We start from the raw sequence: 25,056 nt of genomic DNA on the forward strand, positions 1-25,056 counted from the left end.
TAATCTAAACACGGCTTTCCCAAGCATAGCATAGATAGTAAATAGAACTCAACTGCTGGCCAACCAATTAAACAATTATGCACAGAATTAGAGAAACAAGCAAAGATGATAACTCGAATTGACGGTAATGTAATTAATAAATTTCAATATTCATGACAATCACAACCCTAGAACGCGAAGTTTAGCTCCACATAGACATGGTAGCAAAATAATAATTCATCCAAAGAAACGTAAAGATTACTAAGTTCGATGGAAGAAAGATGGAATCTGATGAATTCCGGCCTCCACGGCGGTTCCATGCTCTCCCTAGGTCAAAAGTCTGTCAAAAGTCACTCTCCAAAAATGTCCTCCTTTCACAAGTCACGCCTCCCCCCACAAAAGTGATTTTAGACTATTTATATAGGATAGGGTTAGCATGGGTGAAATAATACAAGCCCACTTCGAAACAATCTTTTTAGGTTAGCTCGTTCACTCTTTCGTGTGCACGCGAGAGTAAATGAGCAAAGTTCTTTTCTTTTTCTTCTAGGTCTCTCGTACACTTCCATGCCTTTTTGGAATACTTCGCTGTTTTTTTTTTTCAAGCTTTTCCTCAGTAGCTCGTTCACTTCCTCGTGTGCACACGAGAGTGAACGAGCAAAGTCCTTCTTTTGTCTTTTGGTCCCGAATCAACTTCGCTTGCTCACATTTCATCCAACTTGCTCCTACACATAAGAATTCACGTAATGAGCATAATTCACTACCAAAAAAACTCATGTAACCTACCGTAACCGCACAAGTTATGAGATGNTATATATATTTTACCCGTCTAATTATTATGTATCGTAGTTAACCCTTTAAGCCTGTAATCATGTTTCTTTGGCAACCACATTACAAGTCTTACCCATTTGTTTGAATTAACCATCTATTTGAACCTATTCACCTTTCATGAGCACTTGAATTGTAATGAACTTTGTAAAAGTTAAAGTGTGGGGTGTTGGTTTGGCGTTTGAGTAGAACCAATGAAATAAGGAGAAAGGTGCACTGTTTTGAAAAAGTAAGAGCCACTTGACTAGAAAAAAGAGTAGTTGTATTGTGTGAAAAATAATCCTTGATAGTGGTGACTCTTGATGTAATTGTGCTTAAAGAAGTATGGAGTTAATATACAGTGATATGAAGGTGGAGTTATGGTTTGACATAAGTGTGGAGTTAATATATAGTGATTTTTCTAAGTTAACATTTTTCTAACACACTACTACTAATTATCTAGAGAAATTCTCCCATACCATACTTAAAAGAGTGCAGTGTCCCCAATGCACAAATAAAGCAAAACACAAACAAGGGTGGACAAGAGACTTCCTGAAAGGCCAAAGGCCGAAGCAATTGCGGCTCACGGGGTACTTAGACGTCCCCCAATCATGGTCCTTTGTGTGGGCACCCCACACTTAGTTCTCACCATCTAGCTCGCTTTTGCACTCTTCCAACGGCTTTGCTTCCTATGCTTATAATCCTACAATATACAAACAGACTACAAAAATAATATAATAAAAATAATAATAAAAGAAAGCAGTAAAGTTGGGTTGCCTCAAAACAAGTGCTTGATTTAACATCGCGATACGACTTGAACCACTTTTTTTCTCCATCTCAAACTTATGAATTGAGCCCCCAATTTGTCTTCAAGCTTTTTTCTATGCTCGCGAGGTGGTGGGACAAATATAATTTGGCCAAGTAACCAATTTTGCATTCTACACTTCTTGGCCGTCAGATGAGGTATGTAATTCTTTCTCTCTGGCACAATAAATTCCAGAATGTAAGCACATTGTTCCTCGTCCGTTGGCTCCTCCAAAGGCTCGAATGACTCAATTCCCATATCATCATCCAAACACAATGTTGCAAAATGGATGGAATGAGGACCAGTACGCCCCAACTCTAGAATTGCATCATTATTTACATCCTCATATGTACACACACTAGAGTCTTCAAATATAATATTATCTACTTCCTCACATGACTCTAGAGTGCTTTCCTTAGCACGGACATTATCAATAAAAGTATGGTCGAATGATTGACTCTCCACTTTTAGCTCCTCAATTAGGCGTATAAGCTCCTTTTCAGTTTTACACAATTCAGAACTATTTTGTTGGGCATTAGATGCGACAACCTTTGCATTCAATTGAGCTTCCAAGTCGTGAATATCAGTACCAAATTTTTCGATCTCTTGTTCTAGTTCAACTCCTCCTTCTATTAAGTCTTTTATCCCATCTGTAAGTTTCTCACGTTGAGCCTCATATATTTCTAATCTTTCAGCTTGTTTCATTAGCCAAGTTTGGCTCAAAATCTCCTCTTCCTTGAAAGTTGTCTCTGGCTGGAACTCACTCTCTTGTCCAATTTTAGGCTCTTCCTGACTATCAACTAAGTCTGCAACTTGTTGATCATTAGATGTTTCAACCCATTCTTCTACTTTGGCCTTCATTCTCTTCATTGTTGCCTTGAGATCTTCCATCTCTTTTCGACGTTCTTGAGTTTGCTCCATTAAAAATTGAGTTTGCTCCATTATTTGCCTCATCATGTCCATTGTCTGAGCATCATGTTCAATATCTTCCATATCGTTGATCCGATCAAATTCACAAACATTATTAGAAAGATCATAATAAGGGTTCGGATACGGATATAAAGAATTAGGACAACCATCCCAATGGCCACCTTGACCACCACACATGTTACAAATATTCCACTCATAGGATTGAGATTGTGCGACTACCCGCTCCTGGGAACATTCTGATAATTTTTCCACCAGTGGGGTCCTCCATAATATGGACAAGTATCATTAAAGTAAGAATAATCATCATTCAAACAATTTTCATTCCAAGATGTCATGTCAAAATAAGAAAATAAAATACTAACTAAATAAGAAAATTAAAAACTTGAACAAAAATTAACTAAAAGCTAAACTGAGATTAACAATCAATAACTATGTCCCCGTCAACGGCGCCAAAAACTTGTTGTTTCCCCAGGTACACGCAAGTATACGTGGCCGTAAAGTAATAAAGTGACTCAAAAGTTGGATGTCGAACCCACAGAAACTTAGATTAACCGTTAACTAAGAAAACTAAAATCAATTTAATGTCAAGATAATCAAAAGTTTGATTTTACTATTACTATTGTGAAATTTAAATACGTAACCAAGGGAGATATAGATTTCAGGGTTGTGGTCGGTTTGTCAATCTTATTGAGTTCGTAATTACACCTGTTAATCCGAATTATCTATGATTGCTAGTTGACCAGATCATTTATTTTCATAGGATGTTCCCACAATACTATTCGTCTATCCATAATATATCAACCATATATTCCTATGGTCTTGAATCTATCATGAACGAATATAATACGGTATTCAACTAAGCAAGACTGTTAGAGGTATATTCCTATCCTAACTGCGAAATCTTTCCCCGAGCCACGGGTTCACAAACAAGCTCTCTCTAATTCTACTCTAATCTAAACATGGCTTTCCCAAGCATACCATAGATAGCAAATAGAAGTCAACTGCTGGCCAAACAATTAAGCAATTATGCACAGAATTAGAGAAAAACCCAAAGATGATAACTCGAATTAACGGTAATGTAGTTAATAAACTTCAATATTCATGGTAACCACAACTCTAGAATGCGAAGTTTAGCTTCACATAGACACGGTAGCAAAACAACAATTCATCCAAAGAAACGTAAAGATATGGAAGAAAGATAGAATCTGATGAATTTCGGCCTCCACGGCGGCTCCGTGCTCTCCCTAGGTCAAAAGTCTGTCAAAAGTCACTCTCCAAAAACGTCCTCCTTTCACAAGTCACGTCTCCCCCCACAAAAGTGATTTTAGACTATTTATATAGGATAGGGTTAGCATGGGTGAAATAATACAAGCCCACTTCGAAACAATCTTTTTAGGTTAGCTCGTTCACTCTTTCGTGTGCACGCGAGAGTAAATGAGCAAAGTTCTTTTCTTTTTCTTCTAGGTCTCTCGTACACTTCCATGCCTTTTTGGAATACTTCGCTGTTTTTTTTTTTCAAGCTTTTCCTCAGTAGCTCGTTCACTTCCTCGTGTGCACACGAGAGTGAACGAGCAAAGTCCTTCTTTTGTCTTTTGGTCCCGAATCAACTTCGCTTGCTCACATTTCATCCAACTTGCTCCTACACATAAGAATTCACGTAATGAGCATAATTCACTACCAAAAAAACTCATGTAACCTACCGTAACCGCACAAGTTATGAGATGAAAGTACACCGAAAAATATGCCTTTTTGGCCGTTTATCATTAACTGACCACGGAGTTTAAGAAAAAAATGAAGACATTTAAAACTTACGGACCTAAACAAGTCACAATTAGGGGTGTACAAACCAAATCAATCCAAACCGATATAGTTGGTTTGGTTTGGTTTTTATAAAAACCGAACCAACCCGGTCCATGTACACCCCTAGTCATAATATTTATGTCGCTATAATTTTTTGAAATTTGTGGTGTTAAATATACTAGAGTATTTGTATGGCTATAAAAGTTCCTCTTTAAGGGTAGAATTGGAAGTTCAAGTTAAATTGTTTCTAAATTTAAAAAAGGGTTATGTTTCTTGGAACAAGCAAAAAGAAAATAGATTCACATAAACTGAAACGGGAATATAATTTGTAAACAACATTCGATTAAATAATAGTTCTTTTTTTTATTTAATGATTGAACAATAATGGATAAACAGCAGAATCCAGTCAAATGGAGAACATTCAAGATTGTATCCAAGTAAAATGAAAGTCTCGTGTGAGAAACTCTTTAATATTCTTTTCCTTTCCCTTTTATAAATACTTTTATAAAAAAATTCCCGTTTTCTTTTGACTATTTCATTTGGTAACTTGTACATAAGATGAAAAAGATTAGGTTCGGGCAACAAATAAAGAAAATAATAGAACATTGAACTTGTCGTGAGAATAGTTTTTACTAATCAATTTATTTAAGATTTAGTCGAATCAGATGGAAAAGATTCAAAGGATCAACCTTAATAATTCGTGATGAACGTATATCTATATCTAATGAATATTTTATCTGTAACTTGCACAAGATATAATTATTAAAACATTGACCTTTCTGGTGGGAGGTAGCAAATATTCCATAAAATTAGTTGAGGTGCGCGCGATTTTACTTTTTTGTTTATCTTTTTTCTAACTAGCGGTGTGCTACTATTACATACAACACTTATCATGGCCATCTAAGTAGGCCTTTAGACAAAATTTGGTTGAAGGTAAAAGAAAAAATGAAAGTTGAAGTTGTCTTTTACTTGAAAAATGAAAACTATATGTGTGAAACTCATTTCAATTTAAAATACTTTTCAAACAATTTTTTTAATATTACACAGTACTTCTAATTCTCCTATTAAATTTCATAAATTTGCAAAGATTGATGGACAAAAGGCCCGTTTGGACATAAGAATTTTTTTCATTTTTTTCCAAATTGTTTTTACTTTTTTTCAAGGGGTTTTTTCTTTCCTATACCATATATGAAACTTTATTATCAAATATGTGCATATTTTGTAAATTACCCGACATGTGCACTGTTTTTCTACAATTTTTATACCATTCATTAATTAGTAATTAATAGTAGCTGAATCTTCCTAATTTGGCGCGCTAAAAATCAGGAAAAGAATATCCTAATTGATTTAGCGACCTTCAGTTCAAATTTGAACGCAAATCCTTTATCTGATCTCTCCCGAATTTTTTTCGTAATTCAAAAAAAAAAGACGAAAAGCTTCAACAAACTGAAATCAAATTGTAGAAATCAGTTCGTCGAGTTTCTTCCTCAATCCAGACATCAAAAAGGCGACCAGTTATTCAACAAAATCAAGTCAAATTGTAGAAGCCAATACTGCCGATACTCTGTTCTTCATCTTTTTTTTCTCAATCCACAAATCAAAAAAACAATAAAATATAGAACAATACCTCAGCAACAACACTCAATCATGTCCAAAATCCCAATCATGCTACAATTGAATGGAAAAAATCTGATTATAAAAAATAGGTCTCATCTCTGTATTTTTTGAGAAGAAGAAGGAATGGAGAAGAGGAAGAAATGGGAGGGGGAAAACGGCGCTGGTCTTAGGAATTAGAGGGAGCTGATTAAAATTGTTATGTTACAAATTCTATGAAAGTCTGATTTTATGTTAATATCTATAAAATTCCTACATTTATCTACAAATAAACTACAAATCAGTTTAAGTATGTATAAAACAGTATTGTTTTTAAGGATATCTATAAAATTACTACATTTATACTACAATTAAACTACGATCTATGTTGGAAAAAAAAATTGACTATAAAATTTTCTCTTCATCTACAAAATTTCTACAAATAAACTACAAATCAGTTTTAGCATTGTATAAAGCTGTACTATTTTTAAGAGTATCTACAAAATTACTACATTTATACTACAATTAAACTACAATCTATGTTGAAAAAAAATATTGACTACAAAATTTTCTTTTCATCTACAAAATTTCTTCAAAAAAAAACTACAAATAAACTACAAATCAGTTTAAGTATTGTATAAAGCTGTATTATTTTTAAGAGTATCTACAAAGTTACTATATTTATACTACAATTAAACTACAATTTATGTTGAAAAAAATGTTGACTACAAAATTTTCTCTTCACCTACAAAATTTCTACAAAAAAAAACTACAAATCAATTTAAGGTTTCAGGGTGAAGCTTAGTCTTTAAAAGTTGAATCTTTGAATCAAAGTCAGAAAAAGGGGTAGGGGATTGATTGGTTTCAAGGGTGATTTAAAGGTAAATATTGTATAGAATTTTGAGATGGACATCAACATTTGACACGCCTGAGGCTGGGCTTATGCGTCTCTTCTCCAACGGAAAAATTGAGAGCCCTAGATTGCTTTTGCTTACATACCAAAAAAGACAGTAGCTCTATGTCGTAAAACCATAAGAATATGATTTTGAATCCGAAAAGAAATAGGAAAGCGTGGGCCCTGCTATTTCGTACGTAACAAAAATTGCAATTTCCATCTCTGTATTTTTTGAGAAGAAGAAGGAATGGAGAAGAGGAAGAAAGGGGAGGGGAAAAACGGCGCAGGTCTTAGGAATTAGGGGGATAGAGAAACGTGGGATATATGGACACCTTTAATTAAGGAGTAAAAACTGCCCATTAATTAGACCCTTAATTAAGTATGGTATAAGATTGGTAATTTGGTATACTAAGTGTAATTAAATCAAACCTTAAACATTGAGGTGTAATAAGGTTTCCTATGTGGCATAGGAATGTAAAAATCTCTTTTTTCAAAATCAGTGTTGGGTCATAATCCAATTTTCACTTGAAGATGAATTTTTAAATTTTTAAAAAATTTGAAAAACTCCAAAAAACTGCTTTTCAAAATTTTCACCCAAATCACTCACAAACTTCAAAAATAACCCAAAATTATATTCATGTCCAAATATAATTTTAATTTTTAAATATCATTTTTACTTGAGTTTTTTTGTACCTTTTTATTGAAATTTTACAATTCTTATGTCCAAACGCCCACAAAGATTACTGAAATAATTCTTAATGCCAAACTGGAAATGTCTTAAAGCTGCACAGTCACCACCTTGACATATGTGTCTTTAATTCAGTGGACCACAAAGCCGCCAAAACTGATTTTACACCATAAAACCGTTAGTACTCTCGCGAAGCACTGCCGGCGTTTACCACGTGTCACCTTCAAATAGGCTGATTTTGCTCGTGTAATAGTATAAACCTGCCAAACTGTGAGATTGACTAGTCGAACATGGACAAAAGCCGGCCATAGTGATGCGAGAGTCTTGTGTAGAAGGATTCTCGCGGCATAAAAATTTATCTGCACCGAATATTTACATCAAATTAATAAAAATAAAATATATGTTTTGCTTTTTGCTCTTATTATTTGATCGTGATTAATTAATTTTATTTTTAATCAAATCATTTAACTATAATAAAATAAATTGATTTGGTATAAATAACACATAATGTAGATTCTTTATTTTAACTTTAAAAAAACAAGTAAAATGTTATTAAAAAATACCCAATGTAGATTAGCTCCTACTATCAGTTTTGAAGGATCTTCCCCACCTCCTGACGTACATTATCAGTTGTCGTTAAAATTTACTGTTATATTATAGACAAAAGAGCTAATAAATTGATAGTAGTATTCTCTTTTGAAATACATTCGTGACATTATTAATTGAAAGACAAAGTGACAAACGTTCTTTTTAATCCCAACATTTTAATATATAGTTTAAACATTTTTTAATTATAAAAAAAATTTGTAAATCTCTAATACTTATCATTTATCTAATTTCTAATAATATAAAAGTAGATATCCAGTTGAGATCGAAAATTAGAAGAATGAAACCATGCTGTGAATTTTTTGTCTTTTTAAAAAAATGTGAGTATTCAAGTGAAAATGATATTTGAAAATTATAGTTGTTTTGGACATGAATATAGTTTTGGGTTGTTTTTTAATTTTTTTGAGTGATTTGAGTGAAAATTTTGAAAAACAGTTTCTTGGAGTTTTTCAAATTTTTGAAAATTTCCAAAATGCATCTTCAATTGAAAATTGGAAATTTTATGAACAAACGCTGATTTCGGAAAAAGGTGAAAAAATATTGGAAAAAAGAGAAAAATTTCTTATATCCAAACGGGCTCTTAATATCATTTTGATTTTAATTAAGAACAATTGAGATGACATTAGACCAAATTGGCAGCCAAACAAGTGATAACTGAAAGCAAACTTCTGAGGCGTAGAAAGAATTACAAGAAAATACACATGACTTCACATCATAACAAAAAATTGCTCGTGTTTTTAAGTTTACCCGACCTAGCCCATATTGTACATATATCGAAAATAGTAGCTCTTGCAAATTTAAAATCTGTGTTCTTACAACCAATGCTTCTAAAGCTATGGAGTTAAATCTGTGTTTTCACAACCATTGCTTTCACTCTCTCTTCTTCTCACATCTTTTACATATGCTTCAAGGGGCCGTCCGCCATTACTGCTTCTCCCCCTATGTCAATGTAAAAAAATTGAAGAGTAGAAGTCCACCATTGAAGGACATTCAAAGCTTTGTTTTTTCAAAAGTAGGAATTTTTGAGTTTGTTAGTTGTTTGGATTGGGTGTTGTCCAATTGATTGAAAATATCAAAAGGAGTTAAAAATTTAAATTTGAAGTGATTTGGAGTAGATTTGAGTTAAATTTCAGAAAAGACGCAAGGAAAAATAAGAAGTCAGTTTTTTGTATGATTATGTATAATCTTGTATAATAGTGTATATGAGTGTTAAACACATCTTATACACTATTATGCACCTTTATACAAGCGTCTGTAGACGAACTTCTTCCACGATTTTCAGTTGCAATTCTTTTTCAAAACCAGTCCAAATCTCCATTAAATGACTTCAAATTTTTTATACAACCTCCTTATACTATTTCTAACAAGTCTAAATAACACGCACTCCAAATTTCTCACAAAATCAAATTCAAAATTTAAACTCACATATTTAAGCTTGTTAAAAATTTAATTTTCACCACTCAAATGGATTTGGTTTGTTGAACTAATATTTGGGTCATAGTTACTGATTCGAAAATTAACTTAAAAGCTCGAGCAATCTTTTTTAAAAATTAAATAGTACTCCCTCCGTTCCAATTTATGTGAACCTGTTTGAGTGGGCATGAAGTTTAAGAAAAATGAAGACTTTTGGAATTTGTGGTCCTAAGCAAGTCAAAAAGGGTCCAGAGTATTTGTATTGTTATAAAAGCTTCTCATTAAGGGTAGAATTGGAAGTTTAAGCTAAATTGTTTCTAAATTTAGAAAGGGGTCATTCTTTTTTGAACGGACCAAAAAGGAAACAGGTTCACATAAATTGGAACGGATGGAGTAATTTTGAGAACCTATTGGAGTTGGATGTTAAATCTTAGCCTATTATTTTTGGGCTAGTTGGTTGTAAATTGAAATATGAGCTATAAAATTAAAAAGTGGGAGCCCAGTTGTTCTTATATGAAATTTTCCCTAAAATTAATCAAACAGGAACCGACAACTTGTTATCACCGGTGACATTTCTTTCTTTTAATTGCAATTCTTTTGTCCCTATTAACTGTAATTACCGGTTATCGGTTCGACCAATAATAAAAAGATCAGGGGCTTCTGTAATATACCTTCTTATCTTCATCCACAAAAATCCCCCATATAAATAGGAGTATACCTCCCCTCCAGTTTCTTCATTCTTTTCGTCAATGCTAGTTTAGCTCATTTTCATATTAGCCCCTCTAGTTCATCTAAATTCTACCACGCTGGTTATGTCCGTTCACCGAGAAACTGAGAGCCACCTCTCTGTGCCTGCTCTCAGCTTCCCTCGCCCCAGATTCTTCCGCTACCGCCGAATCAGGTAACCCGAAAAAAAATCAACAAAAAAATCTACACTTACATATAGATTTATTAGAGATATTCATACGAGACTATAATGCCTTCTCCGAGAAGTCACCGGAAAGGTTCTGACGAGAAGAATCGAAAAGGAAAGTTATCCGAGAAATCCATGTCGTTTCACGGACAGAGTTCAGAGAGCACGACGGAGCTGCTGCGAAGGCCTCGAACAGTACCGGATTTGCTATCCGCCAGTAGGCTTGCTGCCGGAACGTCGCCCGAAGTGAAGGACCGGCTGAAGTTGACGAAGTTATTGCTGAACGTGACAATTCAGAGGAGTCTCGGTCCTGTACATGTTTTAATATCGGTAGAATCGACGGTTCAGGACCTTATCGCCGCCACTATCCGACAGTACACGAAGGAAGGACGGCGGCCGGTACTTACCTCCGGCAATCCTGCCGATTACGATCTTCATTACTCGCAGTTTAGTTTAGAAAGTGAGTAAGAGCCGTTTGATTGAATGTTTGTAAATTTTATGGCTCTTGATTGGATAACAAAAAACTTATATTTTCATTTTTTTGAATGTGGGCCCAGGTTTGGACAGGGAGGAGAAGCTGATGGGATTAGGTTCAAGGAATTTCTTTTTGTGCCCAAAAAAGTCAAATGCTGTGGAAGGTGCCGTAATGACGTCGTCTTCTAGCTGTGCAAAGCAAGCTGATACAGCTACTGTTACGAAGATAACCTTGCCTTGGCTCAAATTCATGGATTTCTTGCTGTGAGAAAAAATTCACAGCCTGGATTAATAGTATTTTTTTTTAATTAGGGCAGCTCGATGTAGTTTGGCACTAGAAGTTCGAGATTATTGTATAGATCATATTATACTATAGGTTAAAGTTAGGGAGGTGATTAATTAATATTTAAGACCACCTCAAAATTTAGAATAACTTTTACCTATTGGATTTAAAATCTTTGTAGAGTAATATAGATTTATTTATGTTCCTTGGGACTGTCTTTTATATGTTTGCACGTTATACACTTATTTAAGGTCAATTATTTTCCTTTCGACCTTGGTCTTGCAATATGGTACCATCTTGGCAGAGCAGGATTTTGAGGTTAAAATATAAAAAGTAAATTCACGAAGAAGGAAATGTGTGTTAATATATATTGTATGTATATACACACAAAATTATTAAGTTACACAATATTATTTTTCGATGATCTTGAATATATGTGGCTCCTCTACTGCTTGAGACAAATTCAATAACCTTATCAAGAATTTTGGAAAACTCGACATAAGGCTCTTGACTTCGATTTTTTGCCTTTTATTGGTTTCGAGCTATTAGTTGAATTATTGTATTGATTTCATTCTTTATCCATTTAATTCACAGCCACAAGGAGGGAAGGGCCTCTAGTCTATTAGTATCTCCTATAATAGTAGGGAAAATGAAACAGTGACAGTTGTACATTGGTGCTTCTTAATTAATAGGCGTTGGAATGTTGGTGTCCATTGATACCTTGCGTTAGCTAGTGGCTGAAAGTCTACCAAATTTGACTCATTTTATGGCTGTGTATGCTATTTGGACTCTAACAGAAAGGGGAGTATAATAAAACAAAATGAATAAACCTACACCATGTATCAATCAGAGCCAAATGTATAAACAGACGGAAACTTCCACAAGGTGACACGAATGCGTAAAGATGGTGAAAACGCCAATTTTCGGATTGGTAATCAAAAAATAGTCAGTGTTTTGCAAAGTTATTGAGAAAGAATCACTATTTTGCTCAAACACAGAAAGTTCCAGCATAATATGCTGGATTATGGAGTTCCTGCGTTAAACTTCCAGCATATTATGTTGTAACTCCAACACACGGAAAGTTCCAGCATAATATGTTGGATTATGGAGCTCCTGCATTTAAACTTCCAGCATAATGTGCTGGACTCCAGCACATTATGCTGGAATCTCACATGTAACTGCAGCATATTATGCTGGAATTTTCTGGATTTTTAAGAGTATTTTTGTTCAGATTTTATCTTTATATGAAAAAGTAGCTAAATTTCGGTTAAGTTTGAAATTATGACTATTTTTTAATTACCAGTTGTAAATTTGGCTATTTCTAATTTATTTTTTTCCGTAAAGATGTTCCTAAAAAGATGACTAGAGTTGTCAGCCATTTAATTTTGATTAAAAAAAAAAAGATAATTATTTTAAAGCTCCTATAAACATCTTTTAGGAACTTTTTAATTTTTCTGGTTTAGTTCAATTTTTTTGTTTATTATCAAATGAAACTAAATAATACGTGTTGATTTTCTAAAATATAATTTTGAACAAACTAGACCAAACAATTAATCCGATTATGAAGTCAATTTGATTTGATTTTTAATTTTTGATTTCGCGCGATTTTTCAGTTTTTCGTGAATGGGCACTTGCAAACAATTTGCGAATTACAGTGCAAATGAACATTTCAAGTAACCCAGTGCCTTAGATAGCCTTATTTTCTTCAAGCTTGCTTAATTCACTCTAAATTTCTTAAAATTCCTTTTCATTTCTGAATAACAAGTTTGAGAAGATTACAACTCAAAAATTGAAACTTCATAATTACAATAAATAATAATATACTTATACCTCCTTTTCTCATTTCTTTTAATTGCCCCTTCTTTTCTGTTTCTTCTTTCATTGCCTTCCTTCCTTTCTAATTTTTTTAAACTTTTTTTCCTTTCCTTTCTGTTGTTTGGTGGTTTTCTTTGGCCTGAGTATTTTCAGTTTAGTGTCTGTTTCATCAACGAATATTCGAATGATATACTGATATGGTTTTGAAGAACGAGTAGATAAGAGAATGATTTGGTTTCTTTGGGCGTATCTCGACGACATTTTGACACTCTCTGAAAGTCTGGGATTTGTTGTATAGTATATTATACTATTAGATTTTTTATTTATTTCATGTTTCTCGAGACTGCATTTTTATGTTTGTTACACACAAAACATATATAGTGTAGAATTGTTTTATGCATAGATAATAGAGTATTTAACTTTTTTCGACCTCGACGTTGTGAAATACTCTCTTGGAATTCTGCAACGAACACTATATGGTAGTAAAAAATAAGCCAACAGTATTTATAAGTTGATTTTCGGTGCATTATGTTTTGTGTGATTATGTTCTGCAAACAAATAATGTGTCAAATAATCCAATGCACTACTCGATATTGACGCAATTTTCGCCTTTCAATTCATTGCATACTCGACCATGTGTTCAGGCTTTCAACTTGAATTATATACGCTGACAGTATAACAAGAAATATTGTCTTAGTAGAATATAAGACTTATTATGTTTAAATTTTTATTCGTTTAAGAAAATCTTTTAAAGATCCTATAGAATAATGGATCGCCAGGGCCCTAAGATGCTTAGAGCAAAAAAAGTCAAGACAAGGTTAGGCAAATATAGGATCATGTTGTGCCTCTTGTCTAACAAAATATTTGAAATTTGTGACTCCTCGTGATAAATGTGAACTATTAATATATCTACTACAAATTTAAGAAATGAATGGATATGTTTTTCTCATTTCTGGTAGAAAGTAGTAGTAACGTCTGGAAAAAGTCACTATTATTTTATGAAATAAATCAATAATTTGAAGGGCTATATCTGCAAGATGTCATCAGAACAAAGGACTCCTTAGAGCTATGGACCTAACAGAAGTGAAAGACCACAACTTCTACAGTCAACAAATCTCTTCTTCCTCTTTTGTATGGAAAGAAGAGAAAAAGACGTTAATAATTGCTGGAATTTTTTCCATCAATTTTTGGTTAATTCAAAAATAACAAATACAGAGATTCATCTCTTCAATCAACTTGAAGAAGGATAAAACACAATAAATATTTTTACAGCATTCATATAACAATATTTGTATTTGAGGATTCATCGTGAATTAGCTAAATTTACGTTAGGCTATTAGTCTACCATGATCCTCCTCTATCCGGGCGGAGCCATAATTTTAACCCTATGGGTTTCTGGATGTCAGAACAACGACTTCAAGTGTTAATGATTGAGTTCTAAAGTTAATATTTATACATATTTAATGAATTCTAAACGTTAAATACAGTATTTGAACAAAAATTACTAGGCTTGTGCCAACACCCCTACTTCTATTTGAGCTTGGAGCTGAAAATGTAATATGAGCAAGCTCATACATGCGGACTGCGGAGTTTACAACACATGTCTCTCCCTTTTTCTATTTTGCATAATATTTCGGGATCTCCAGAACTTGGCCCCGTTTATTTAGTGCACATTTGAATTACTTTTAGTGTTTTTTACCCTGAATTTGGCTATTTGATAGGATAGGCAACTCGTTTGACCTCAAAAGCAAAATAAAGTATTTTTCATCTCTTCAAAAGGCCAACACAACCTATAACATTTTGAATTACCACACCTTTTCCTTTTAACATTGAAAAAGTTACCTTATGTGAATTGTATCATATAAAAGAGAATAGAATAGGAATTTTTACATCATGTAGCAAATGTTGATACCTTATTTATCTTAAATAAATACCCTTTTAAAAAATTATATTCTATAGCTACCTTTTAATTTTTATAGCCAAATATCTATTTATGGTTACTTCCTACCCTTAATCCATAAAATACTCTTTGTATTATTTTTCTCTCTCATTCTTTTAGATTTTTCTCCACCCTCTCTCTCTCAACGCCAATTTTCTCCATATAAGATAAACTCGTCGAAGAAGAAGTACTATATTAAAGTGTATCCAACTCCTTTGCCGTCGTCAACCCTCTTCGGCTCCGATTCTCGTTCTCATCAAAATGGCGACATCAATTTTTATTACGAGAAGCTGCAAAATGTGTGTAATTGAGGGGAGGCTTATGCTTGATGGGTTTGGTAAAAGTTGTTAGTGGGGAAGAAAAATAGTGGCACTAAACAGAAGTTGCCATTGAATTTACAAGTAGTTACTGTTAGGTTTGTTCTCGCATAACTTTGCTTTCTATTGCCGGAATAGTATCAAAGTAACGGGAACAATGACGTTTCGAGTCAGAATCGCGGTCCTCTCGACGAGACGACATTAGAGTTGTTCTTGAACAAAGACGACGGAGTTTGGGGCTGAGCAAATTGAAGATTCTGTTACCTTTTTTTTTAAGTGTATTTCAATGAATCTCGCAGTATTTCATTGTATTCATTATTATTATTTTTAATTGTATTTCAGTGTATCTCGATGTATTCCATGTATTTCATTGTATTCACTGTCTCGCTATATTCCATGAATGTATTTATATAATTTTTTTAATTAATATAATTTATGTATTCAGATATATATATATATATATATATATATTCAAATGTATCTACAGTATGTATTCATATGTTTTTGCACTATCGATGACTTACTATATTTCATGTATTCAATGTATTTTTATATATTTTAACTATATTCAATGTAATTATATAATTTCTCTGAAGATTGATATATTTTTAGGGTGTTTTTCGATTCAGAATCTTTTTTATAACTGGAAATACAAATTTTGTGTGTTATAATTGAGTTTGTCGAGTTATATTAGGAGTCTATTATGTTAATTGATTCACTTTCCGTTTAAAAACAGTTGAATAGACAATGAATTGCGCTGTGAATACAGTCGAATACAATAATCTGTCTAGCTGTAATTCCCTGTTTCACGCCGTGAATACAGTCGAATACAATAATCTGTCTAGCTGTAATCCCTTTTTCGCGCCGAAAAATGCTACTGTATTCATGAATACAGTAGCTTAAATACATCGAATACACTCTAAAAAACCTGAAAACATAGTTATAGGAAGTAATATAGTAAATGGTAGCTACAACTAGCTAATAACCAATAAAACATAGTGGTTTCTGAAGGTTTCTCTAGAAAATATACTTAAATTCATTACCTCTTTAACTTTCTTTCACATTTCACTTCACCGCCTCATTTCCTTATGGAAATTTTCTTTTACCTTTTCCAGTAGAGTATAAATTATGAACGTAACTTGCTCATTCCTTGTAAGGTGTTGCTTATAGTATGGTAATTATGAATTTTTAATCGTTTGGCTTGAATTAAGATTGAATTTTGATACCATTATAATTCGATACCGGATAATTCGATATAAAACATTAATTAATTTTACAGGAGAAATATGCGGGCATCGTTCAACAAGTAATTTTCTTATGCCATAACCACATTAAACAAAATTTGTTTAAGTACCAATATGCAATTATTCCCACCCCCACCCACAATGAGCATTTAGCAGTCTAATCTATGATTCAACTAGAAAGATCATCGATCCAGTTCAGCAACTTCCAAAACTACATTTTTACGGAACTGCTTAGTAACCCTTGGCGTAACTGGCAAAGTTGCTGCCATATGACTAGGAGGTCACGGGTTCAAGCCGTGGAAATGCAGGATAAGACTACAATAAACCCTTGTGGTCCGACCCTTCCACGGACCCCGCACATAGTGGGAGCTTAGTACACCAGGCTTAGTAGCTGGATGTGTTGGAAAGAAAACAACGAGTTGACGTGCATAAAAATTCTTATGTAATTCAGCATTCTGGTGCAATTCGTCAAATGTAGATAATAACTTAGATGAAATATGGGGTTACTTTTCACCCAGCTGGTGGTTTGAGTCTATAGGCTTCAGTTCCAATTCACTTTTCTACAAGGTCTACTTTGAGTCAAGCGTGCCAGCTGCAATCAAAAAACATAGAAAGAGAAAGTGCTTTGTATGACACCGGCTACCTTCATACTGATAGTACAGCTAGATGTTGGCACTTAATTAGTAGCGCTGGCAAGTCAATGACTCTTACAGAATTCATCCATCAGTTACAAAACAGGAAGGAACTGTAATTAATGTAACTGTATTTTTGTACTGCCCAGCACTATCTTACTGCCTGGCAATTTAAAGTAATGAAATCCTTTTTGTATAAACTTGACCTCTGGTAGTAACTTTTTAAATGTTGATCTATTTGTCATAACATTTACAGGAAGCATGTCAAATAATAATATAAGAGAAAGCGAGGAAACAGATGATTAAAAAGTTTATGGTATGAAGATGATAAGATCATAACACAAGTACAACACTATCTTGATAGTTTATAACTGAAGTCCTTAACATGAAGATACAAAGCTATAGAGATGGCAAGTAATGATACCACCTTAGTATTATTAACATGATTTTATTCAACACTAAAAAGTGAAAAGTTCAGAAGCACAAGTGGTGATTCAAATACTAGGAGTGCAGCAATTGAAAGGATGCAAACAAAAAAAGAAAAGCAACAAACCTGTAGCTAATTTCTTATATACTGCAATATCTGTTTTTACCGGCCGAAGGGGAGCCTTGGCGTAACTGGTAAAGCTGCTGCCATGTGACCAAGAGGTCACAGGAAATAGCCTCTTGCAGAAATGCAGGGTAAGGCTACGTACAACAGACCCTTGTGGTCCGGCTCTTTTTCCAGAAACAGCTTAGTGCACCAAGCTGCCTTTTTAGACCAGCTGAATGCATTTGAAGTTCTTCACCACGGTACTGGACGATGGAAACAGAGCCAACCCCTATCGTTCAGCTGTGGCTTCTCTGACGCACATCGCTTAGCAAAAATCTGAATGTGTGCAGTTTCATGGTAAAACATTGAGCTAAAAACTTAAGCACATTAGAGTAATTCACAGTTGCAGTTAAAGTTTGTAAGAGATTCTGGAGATCCGTTAAATTGCAGCATATTAAGTTACAGGAAATCTCTCTGTTCTCATCTATTTTCCTCGATGGAGACTTGAGTTCAGCTGGCTGCATTAATCAACAAAAAAGATTGCTGAGTGCTAATTCAGATGCAATGAACATGTCAACTATTAAAATCCTCATATCGTCCCTTCCTATGAGAGTGTACGTCAACTTCACACATCATTGCAATGAAAGAAAATCTGAGTTCATTGAGTTAATTTAAGATTCATAGAACCGATTAGGTACAGATTATGGAAATGCCACAGGAAATTCTGCAATTCATGCAACACGTTTGCCAGAGGCCATCTAAAGCTGACTAATCAAACTGTAGAGATGGCTTACAAACATATGGAAAAACAACAAAGTAGATATCTTGGGCACATTACAGCAAGTCATAGTGGCAGTAAACGACTGGAAAGAGACATTGATGATCTGTCAAATAGCAGCCTATTAAGTTCAAGACAGCTCTCTGCTCTTAACTTCTTCACTGCCTTATTCTTGTCACCCTTTTTTCCCTCGCTGGAGACTCGGGTTTCTAGACTAGCTGTATTAGTTAACAAGAAAGATTGCTAAATGCTAATTCATATGCAAGGAACATGTCATTAACAAAGAAAAAATTCAATGTTTTCCTCTTTCTTTCTTTTCTATGGGAATAAGCATCAACTTTCACAAGATAATTGCAATGAAGAAAAATCCCGAGTTTCATATTACTGATTTGGTAGATTATGACATGATACGGGCAATGCTGACATCCCCTCTCCCCCCCCCCCCCCCCAAACCACAACCAAAAGACCAAATAACAAAATTACATCCTTCTAAAAAAATTAAAAAGTTAGTGATTCTACTGTCATTCTCAGCTCAGAGAAACAGTGCTCCGCACTTTATTCATCTCAAACTTGTGATTCTGACCACAAAAAATTTCTCACATAGCAAGAACTTTGCACCAATTTGATTGACTCGGCAAATTCTCTGCCCAGACAGTCATTCTGCTTGACCGACAACATCAAGAGATTATAGGAATGAAACATATATAACACATGTAAGGATCAATATAAAGGCATATAATGGAGTCAGTTGTTTCCCTGAACCTAGTTGCATTGCACAAAAACATTACACACATGACTTATTTTATACGTATTAGGCAAAGCAGTTTATTAAAATAAAAAACATAAATAAGAGGTATAATGAAAGCACTATTGCCATATGGAAGATCAGCATGAAACAAGGTACTTGCTACCTCCTACCAGCAGGTAACTCTACCCGCCAAGGGTTAGCAGAAGGAAAGAAACCTAGTATTTTTTGTCTCTGTTGGGATTTGAATCAATTGCCTTATACCCTCCGAGTTTAATTCATGCTTTCAACTAATGCATCTTGATTAGTTAAAACTACACATTTCCTCTTCCCGTTAAGAAGCTGTAATTGATTACTCATAAGTACAAAAATAGAATTACACCGATTGTCTATGCCATACAAAAGGAGGGACAGATTAAGTCAGATCTAGAAACCAAGAGGCACCTTGCAAAAACCTCAGAGAGAGAGAGAGAGAGAGAGAGAGAGAGAGAGAGAGAGAGAGAGAGAGAGAGAGAGAGAGAGAGAGAGAGAGAGAGAGAGAGAGAGAGAGAGAGAGAGAGAGAGAGAGAGAGAGAGAGAGAGAGAGAGAGAGAGAGAGAGAGAGAGAGAGAGAGAGAGAGAAGGTATTGTAACCCACACCAGTCATTGGAACGAAGAAGATAAAATCCCAACAATGTGATGTACCAGAGGAATCTACAAGGTTATTCTAGAGCTAGTTTACATTTATGTTTTTCACCACCACTATACACATAAAGAGATAGTAATGAGTTAATGATACCTATCAGAAGAAGGCACCAGAGCGCCTTATCAGCCAGAATTCTGGAGCAACATTTTAACCACAAATAACCTATTACACCTTGCAATAAAGGCATAGAGAACAGTACATCAATGAGAAGAGGCCCTATGACGTGTCAGCATCGCTGTAATCGGAATTTTTCTCCTCAGACTCCGACCCACTGTCGAAATTGATATTTTGGATTTCTAGGGATCCGTCTGAGTTGCCACCCGCTTTAAGGAGATCCTTTAATTTATCAAGAATATAAAGCTCTACCACTTTCCAGAACCATGTAGCATTGTTCCCCAGAAAACCAATCCAAAAGACCCTCCCCCTCTTTTTTACTCGGCAGCCTAATGATTTGGCTTTCAGCGCTTTTACAATACTCACAACTTCCTCTCGACTTCCCTTTACTCTCAATAGAATATCACCAGAAGATGTCCTGTAACCGCCATACATGTACCAATAAGCAAGAACACAAGGTGACAGCCATCTATGTATAAGTTTTGGTATTCCAGGACGTCCATTGGGCCAGAACTGATCAGCATAGAAAGTAAAACAAGAATGTGAGATGGTAGTAAAGGAACTAGGAATGTCATCAGAGCCATCCACCATCATATCATGAGAGCCTAACCACTCATGAAATTCAGCGTGTAGGTGTCCCTTTAAAATGGCATGGATCCTCGACTCTTCATTGAACTCAAAATGAATTGCGTGTACTCTCCTCCTCCTCTCTCCATATGATCTAATTTGCAAACCCCCGAGAAGCAACCCCATCAAAACCTCTCGTTGTTCTTTCGTGAGCTTCAGCCGAATAGGTTCTTCGACTACTTTCTCCCGCAAGCTTAGAACAAAGTCAAGTTTTTCCATCAGTGAAGATTCAATCTCAATGTCGTACTTCTTTTGGCGCATCAAATCATATATCTTTTCTGCCTTCACATACTCTCCACAGGTCAAATAGCCTCTCAAAATACTGTTGCAAGAACGAGAATCAAGACTAATTGCAACATCACCACGCATTTCATTGAAGATTTCTTCAGCCCGGTTCAGATTGCCAGTATGCACCAAGGAATCCAAATAAATATTAAAAACCGTCTGATTTGGACCACAGACTTTACGGCAACAGAGAAAGGTAGACTCCAGTTTCTCATGTAAGCCTGCAATTGAATACATTCCCATCAAATCGATGAATGATGGAATCAGCGGCTTCATACCACTGTTTATGAACTCGGACATGATAGACTCTGCAAGATCTAGTTTTTGAGATTTAGACAACACCTTTATTATCTTATGGTATGCAGCAACGGAGGTGGAACTCAGTTGTTTCTGCATCCTTCTAAATACTTCCAAAGATTTCATAGGCTCTCCGATCTTTGCATAGACTTCCATTTTATATACAAAAGCTTGTGAAGGAGGACTACGATCAACGGAGAGGAGTTTTGCCCAAGTTCGTTCGGCTTCCTCCAGATCCCCATCCTTTGAGCAAGCTCTTAAGACTGACACGAGTACCTCTTTGCTCTCTTGAATTCCTCTTGATCGCATCTCTGCTCTTAGCGCAGCAATTCTTTCCATATCCACCACATCCTGATAACTGTGAAGCCATATAAGACCACCAAAAATATCTTTGTGTATATTCAATCCTGAGGAAGTTAAATTCTGATATATAAATTCTGCCTGTTTCAGGAAGTGTTTACTGGAGCCTGGTTTCTTCCCCAAAAGAGCTTTAAACAGAGAATTGTGTAAGTTAAGCCGAGGCTTATAACCTCCCAAGTGCACCATGCGATTGTAGATGCTACACGCTTCATCTAACTCTGATGGGCCAGGTGAACTAAGATAGGCAATGATGAGAATATGGAATGTAGATTCAGGCGGCACTCGTCCCTGGTTAATAATGTCATCAAAAATCTCTCGGCACTTCAAGTGCTTTCGTTCCTTACCCAAGTAATCTGTTAGCTTTGTAGCTAGAGCAAAATCAAATCGAAACCAATGTTGCTGCATCATCCATTTGTAAACCTGTTATGCGCAACAGAAACTTTTAGATCTTTGTGATTTAGAGTTTAGACTCTACTATTTTAAATACCTAATAAAGAGTAAATTAGATCCCTTATGTGTTAGATATCTGAAAAATGGAAAAAATACAGTAAACAGCAATATAAGTTGCATTAACAATTTTCTCCACATTCTCCAATATTTCTAGCAACTTTGTTCCACATAATAGCTAATGATAAGTCAAGCTACAAATGATACAATATCAACAGCTACGCATCAGTTACGAACAAGTAGGGTCGGCTATACGAATCCTCACGGCTTAATTTAAGCTCAACTCATGTCATCATCGTACATGATTCAAGCAAACAAAGAATGATAGAGAACACAATAGAGAGCAACAATAACAACAACAACTATACATTACCCCAATCGTGAGTTAGACATGTTGTTTCCAATAGACCATCGGCTCAAGTAAAGCAGAGAGCACAACAGAACTCTTATATAACAAAGAATGCCTAAACAAAGGTGATTAAGATATTACCCGAAAAGCAGCTTCATTTTCACGAATACGCATACAATGAACAGCAATATAAGTAGCATCTTCTTGTTTAAGCCATTTCCTCTGTGCATTAAGAATCCGAACCATAGTAGGTGTTTTATGTGCTGGAAGTTCCTTACAAAGCCAAGCTAATCTTGACCTACGCCATTGGTCAGGAATGTCCTCTAGTTCACTAACTTCAACGGCCGGTGTTTCAAACTTTTTCAGCTCAGTAGAATCAAAAGACTCGTCAAAATTGAAACTTTCAGGATACCCAGATGAAGAAATGTCCAAATTGTTATTGTCTTGGGTTTCATGGGATGAAAACAGAACTTGTTGGGGTAAAGTGGATAAGGGAGTAAATGAAAGGGGCTTTAAGGGAAGGGAAAGGGGTGGTGAGGTGGATAAGAGGCGGCGGCGGTGACGGTGGAGGAAAGGGGAGGAGGAGAGAGAATGGAGGAAAGTGAGGGTTGTGCTCATGGGGGATTGGACAAAGGAAATTGCCATCATAAAGAAGCAGAGTGTTATGTGTTTGCCATTTATCCAGTCTCTAGTTTTTCAAACTGGAATAACATTGGCCTATTAGGAATGAGAATAAATAAAGTTGGGTATTGTACAGGCCGAAAGCGGTATTAAGTTTGAAAATAATTTTTATCCTGTTAGGAACTTATATTTTTTGCATATGTTTCCATCTCAAAGAGTAATTTTCATAAGAGTATAGTATATTGTTTGAGTAGGAGAAAAATTTGAAAATAATTTGTATCTTTTTAGGAACTTATATTTTTTCCGCTTGTTTTCCATCTCAAAGAGTACTTTTTTGTAAGAAACTTATATATTTTTTAAAAAGTTGTGTTTGAGTAATAAAATCTATAATCTATCTATACTATATTATAAGCATCAAGCCCCTTATAGAAATGTTGTTCGCCTTTTTACCCTTAAAAAATTGGCTTTACACTAGATAAAATTGTAATTTAAATTGTCTTCCTTATATTTAGAAATAAACATTCAATTACTATTTATGCTAATTTTCCTAAAACTAGAACTTTAAATCAACTAGAATTTTATGTGTTAATCTTTCCTTATTAGATTGATTACAATTTTATTTGCAATAGGAAGTCATCATTTTAATACAATAAAGACTCGTGTAAAAGGAAAAACAATACTAGCTTTTTACCACGGCTAAACTCTATACCGTGCAAGCTAACACACCACTGGGCTCAGAAACATCCAGCCTCACGAATTGAATGGCTAAAGCCTGAACATCCAAAGCAAGCGGCCTCTCACCGGCCGGAATATAAGCAAGACTGCCCATACTGGCTGACTTCCTACTCAAAGCATCGGCCACCACATTGGCCTTTCCCGGATGATATAAGATGGTGATATCATAATCTTTCAACAACTCCAACCACCTCCTCTGCCTCAAATTCAACTCCTTTTGCTTAAACAAATACTGAAGACTCTTGTGTTCCGTGAATACCTCACATGCCACGCCATACAGATAATGCCTCCAAATCTTCAATGCGTGAACTATGGCTGCCAATTCCAAATCATGAACCGGATAGTTCTTCTCATGAATCTTCAACTGCCTCGAAGCATAGGCAATGACTTTGCCATCCTGCATCAACACTGCTCCAAGCCCAACACAGGAAGTATCACAATAGACTATATAAGTCCCTGAACCTGTTGGCAAAACCAACACCGGTGCCGTAGTCAGAGCTGTCTTGAGCTTCAGAAAGCTCGCCTCACACTCGTCCGACCATCTAAACTGGGCACCCTTCCGTGTCAACCTGGTCATCGGGGCTGCGATAGATGAGAACCCCTCCACGAACCGACGATAGTAGCCTGCCAATCCCAAGAAACTACGAATCTCCGTAGCTGATGCTGGTCTAGACCAGTTCTTGACTGCCTCAATCTTCTTCAGATGAACCTGAATACCCTCTGCTAACACAACATGACCCAAAAATGCAACTGAACTCAGCCAGAACTCACACTTGGAGAACTTGGCATATAACTGACTATCCCTCAGAGTTTGAAGAACCACTCTAAGGTGCTGCTCGTGCTCCTCCTGGCTACGGGAATATATCAATATATCATCAATGAAAACTATCACGAATGAATCCAAATAAGGCCTGAACACTTGATTCATCAAGTCCATAAAAGCTGCTGGGGCACTCATCAATTCGAATGACATAACCAAGAACTCATAATGCCCATACCGAGTGCGAAAAGCTGTCTTAGGGACATCGGATGCCCTAATCCTCAACTGATGGTAGCCATATCGCAATTTAATCTTGGAGAATACCCTGGCACCTTGAAGCTGGTCGAACAAATCATCAATCCTCGGCAGTGGATACTTATTCTTGATCGTTACCTTGTTCAATTGCCGGTAATCAATACACATTCTCATTGACCCATCCTTCTTCTTGATAAATAACACCGGCGCACCCCAAGGTGAGACACTAGGTCTAATGAAACCCTTCTCAAGCAAATCCTACAACTGTTCCTTTAACTCTTTCAACTCCGGCGGGGCCATACAATACGGCGGGATAGAAATGGGCTGAGTGCCTGG

General features: G+C 35.4%; 2 protein-coding genes across 3 annotated transcripts; one reads left to right on the plus strand and one right to left on the minus strand.

The window, feature by feature from the left end:
- The first annotated feature begins 10,223 nt into the window (after positions 1-10,223).
- Positions 10,224-11,452, plus strand: LOC109216691. The gene is made up of 2 exons (XM_019380876.1): positions 10,224-10,886; positions 10,984-11,452. The coding sequence occupies exons 1-2, from the start codon at positions 10,490-10,492 to the stop codon at positions 11,166-11,168; spliced, it is 582 nt and encodes a 193-aa protein (XP_019236421.1). The 5' UTR covers positions 10,224-10,489; the 3' UTR covers positions 11,169-11,452.
- Positions 11,453-17,466: 6,014 nt separating this feature from the next.
- On the minus strand, positions 17,467-23,073 carry LOC109216689 (pentatricopeptide repeat-containing protein At2g15820, chloroplastic). Of its 2 annotated transcripts, XR_002066534.1 has the most exons (3): positions 22,491-23,073; positions 19,964-21,973; positions 17,467-18,180 (listed from the first exon to the last, which is right to left on the minus strand). XR_002066534.1 is itself a non-coding variant. In XM_019380874.1 (2 exons), the coding sequence occupies exons 1-2, from the start codon at positions 22,995-22,997 to the stop codon at positions 20,087-20,089; spliced, it is 2,394 nt and encodes a 797-aa protein (XP_019236419.1). In that variant the 5' UTR covers positions 22,998-23,073; the 3' UTR covers positions 19,810-20,086. The 2 variants fall into 2 exon arrangements, 1 of the variants encoding a protein (XP_019236419.1); XM_019380874.1 differs by lacking the exon at positions 17,467-18,180 and having other exon boundaries at positions 19,810-21,973.
- Between the last annotated feature and the right edge of the window lie 1,983 nt (positions 23,074-25,056).

This window comes from Nicotiana attenuata, unplaced genomic scaffold, assembly GCF_001879085.1.
Source record: "Nicotiana attenuata strain UT unplaced genomic scaffold, NIATTr2, whole genome shotgun sequence".
Taxonomy (NCBI): Eukaryota; Viridiplantae; Streptophyta; class Magnoliopsida; order Solanales; family Solanaceae; genus Nicotiana; species Nicotiana attenuata.

What these genes read in the sequence shown, in the direction of transcription:
- LOC109216691 (XM_019380876.1), top strand. Translation starts at nt 10,490, where the DNA reads ATGCCTTCTCCGAGAAGTCACCGGAAAGGTTCTGACGAGAAGAATCGA. An exon ending in CTCGCAGTTTAGTTTAGAAA is followed by an intron (nt 10,887 to 10,983) that starts GTGAGTAAGAGC and finishes ATGTGGGCCCAG; the next exon opens with GTTTGGACAGGGAGGAGAAG.
- LOC109216689 (XM_019380874.1), bottom strand. Translation starts at nt 22,997, where the DNA reads ATGATGGCAATTTCCTTTGTCCAATCCCCCATGAGCACAACCCTCACT. An exon ending in AAAATGAAGCTGCTTTTCGG is followed by an intron (nt 21,974 to 22,490) that starts GTAATATCTTAA and finishes TGCGCATAACAG; the next exon opens with GTTTACAAATGGATGATGCA.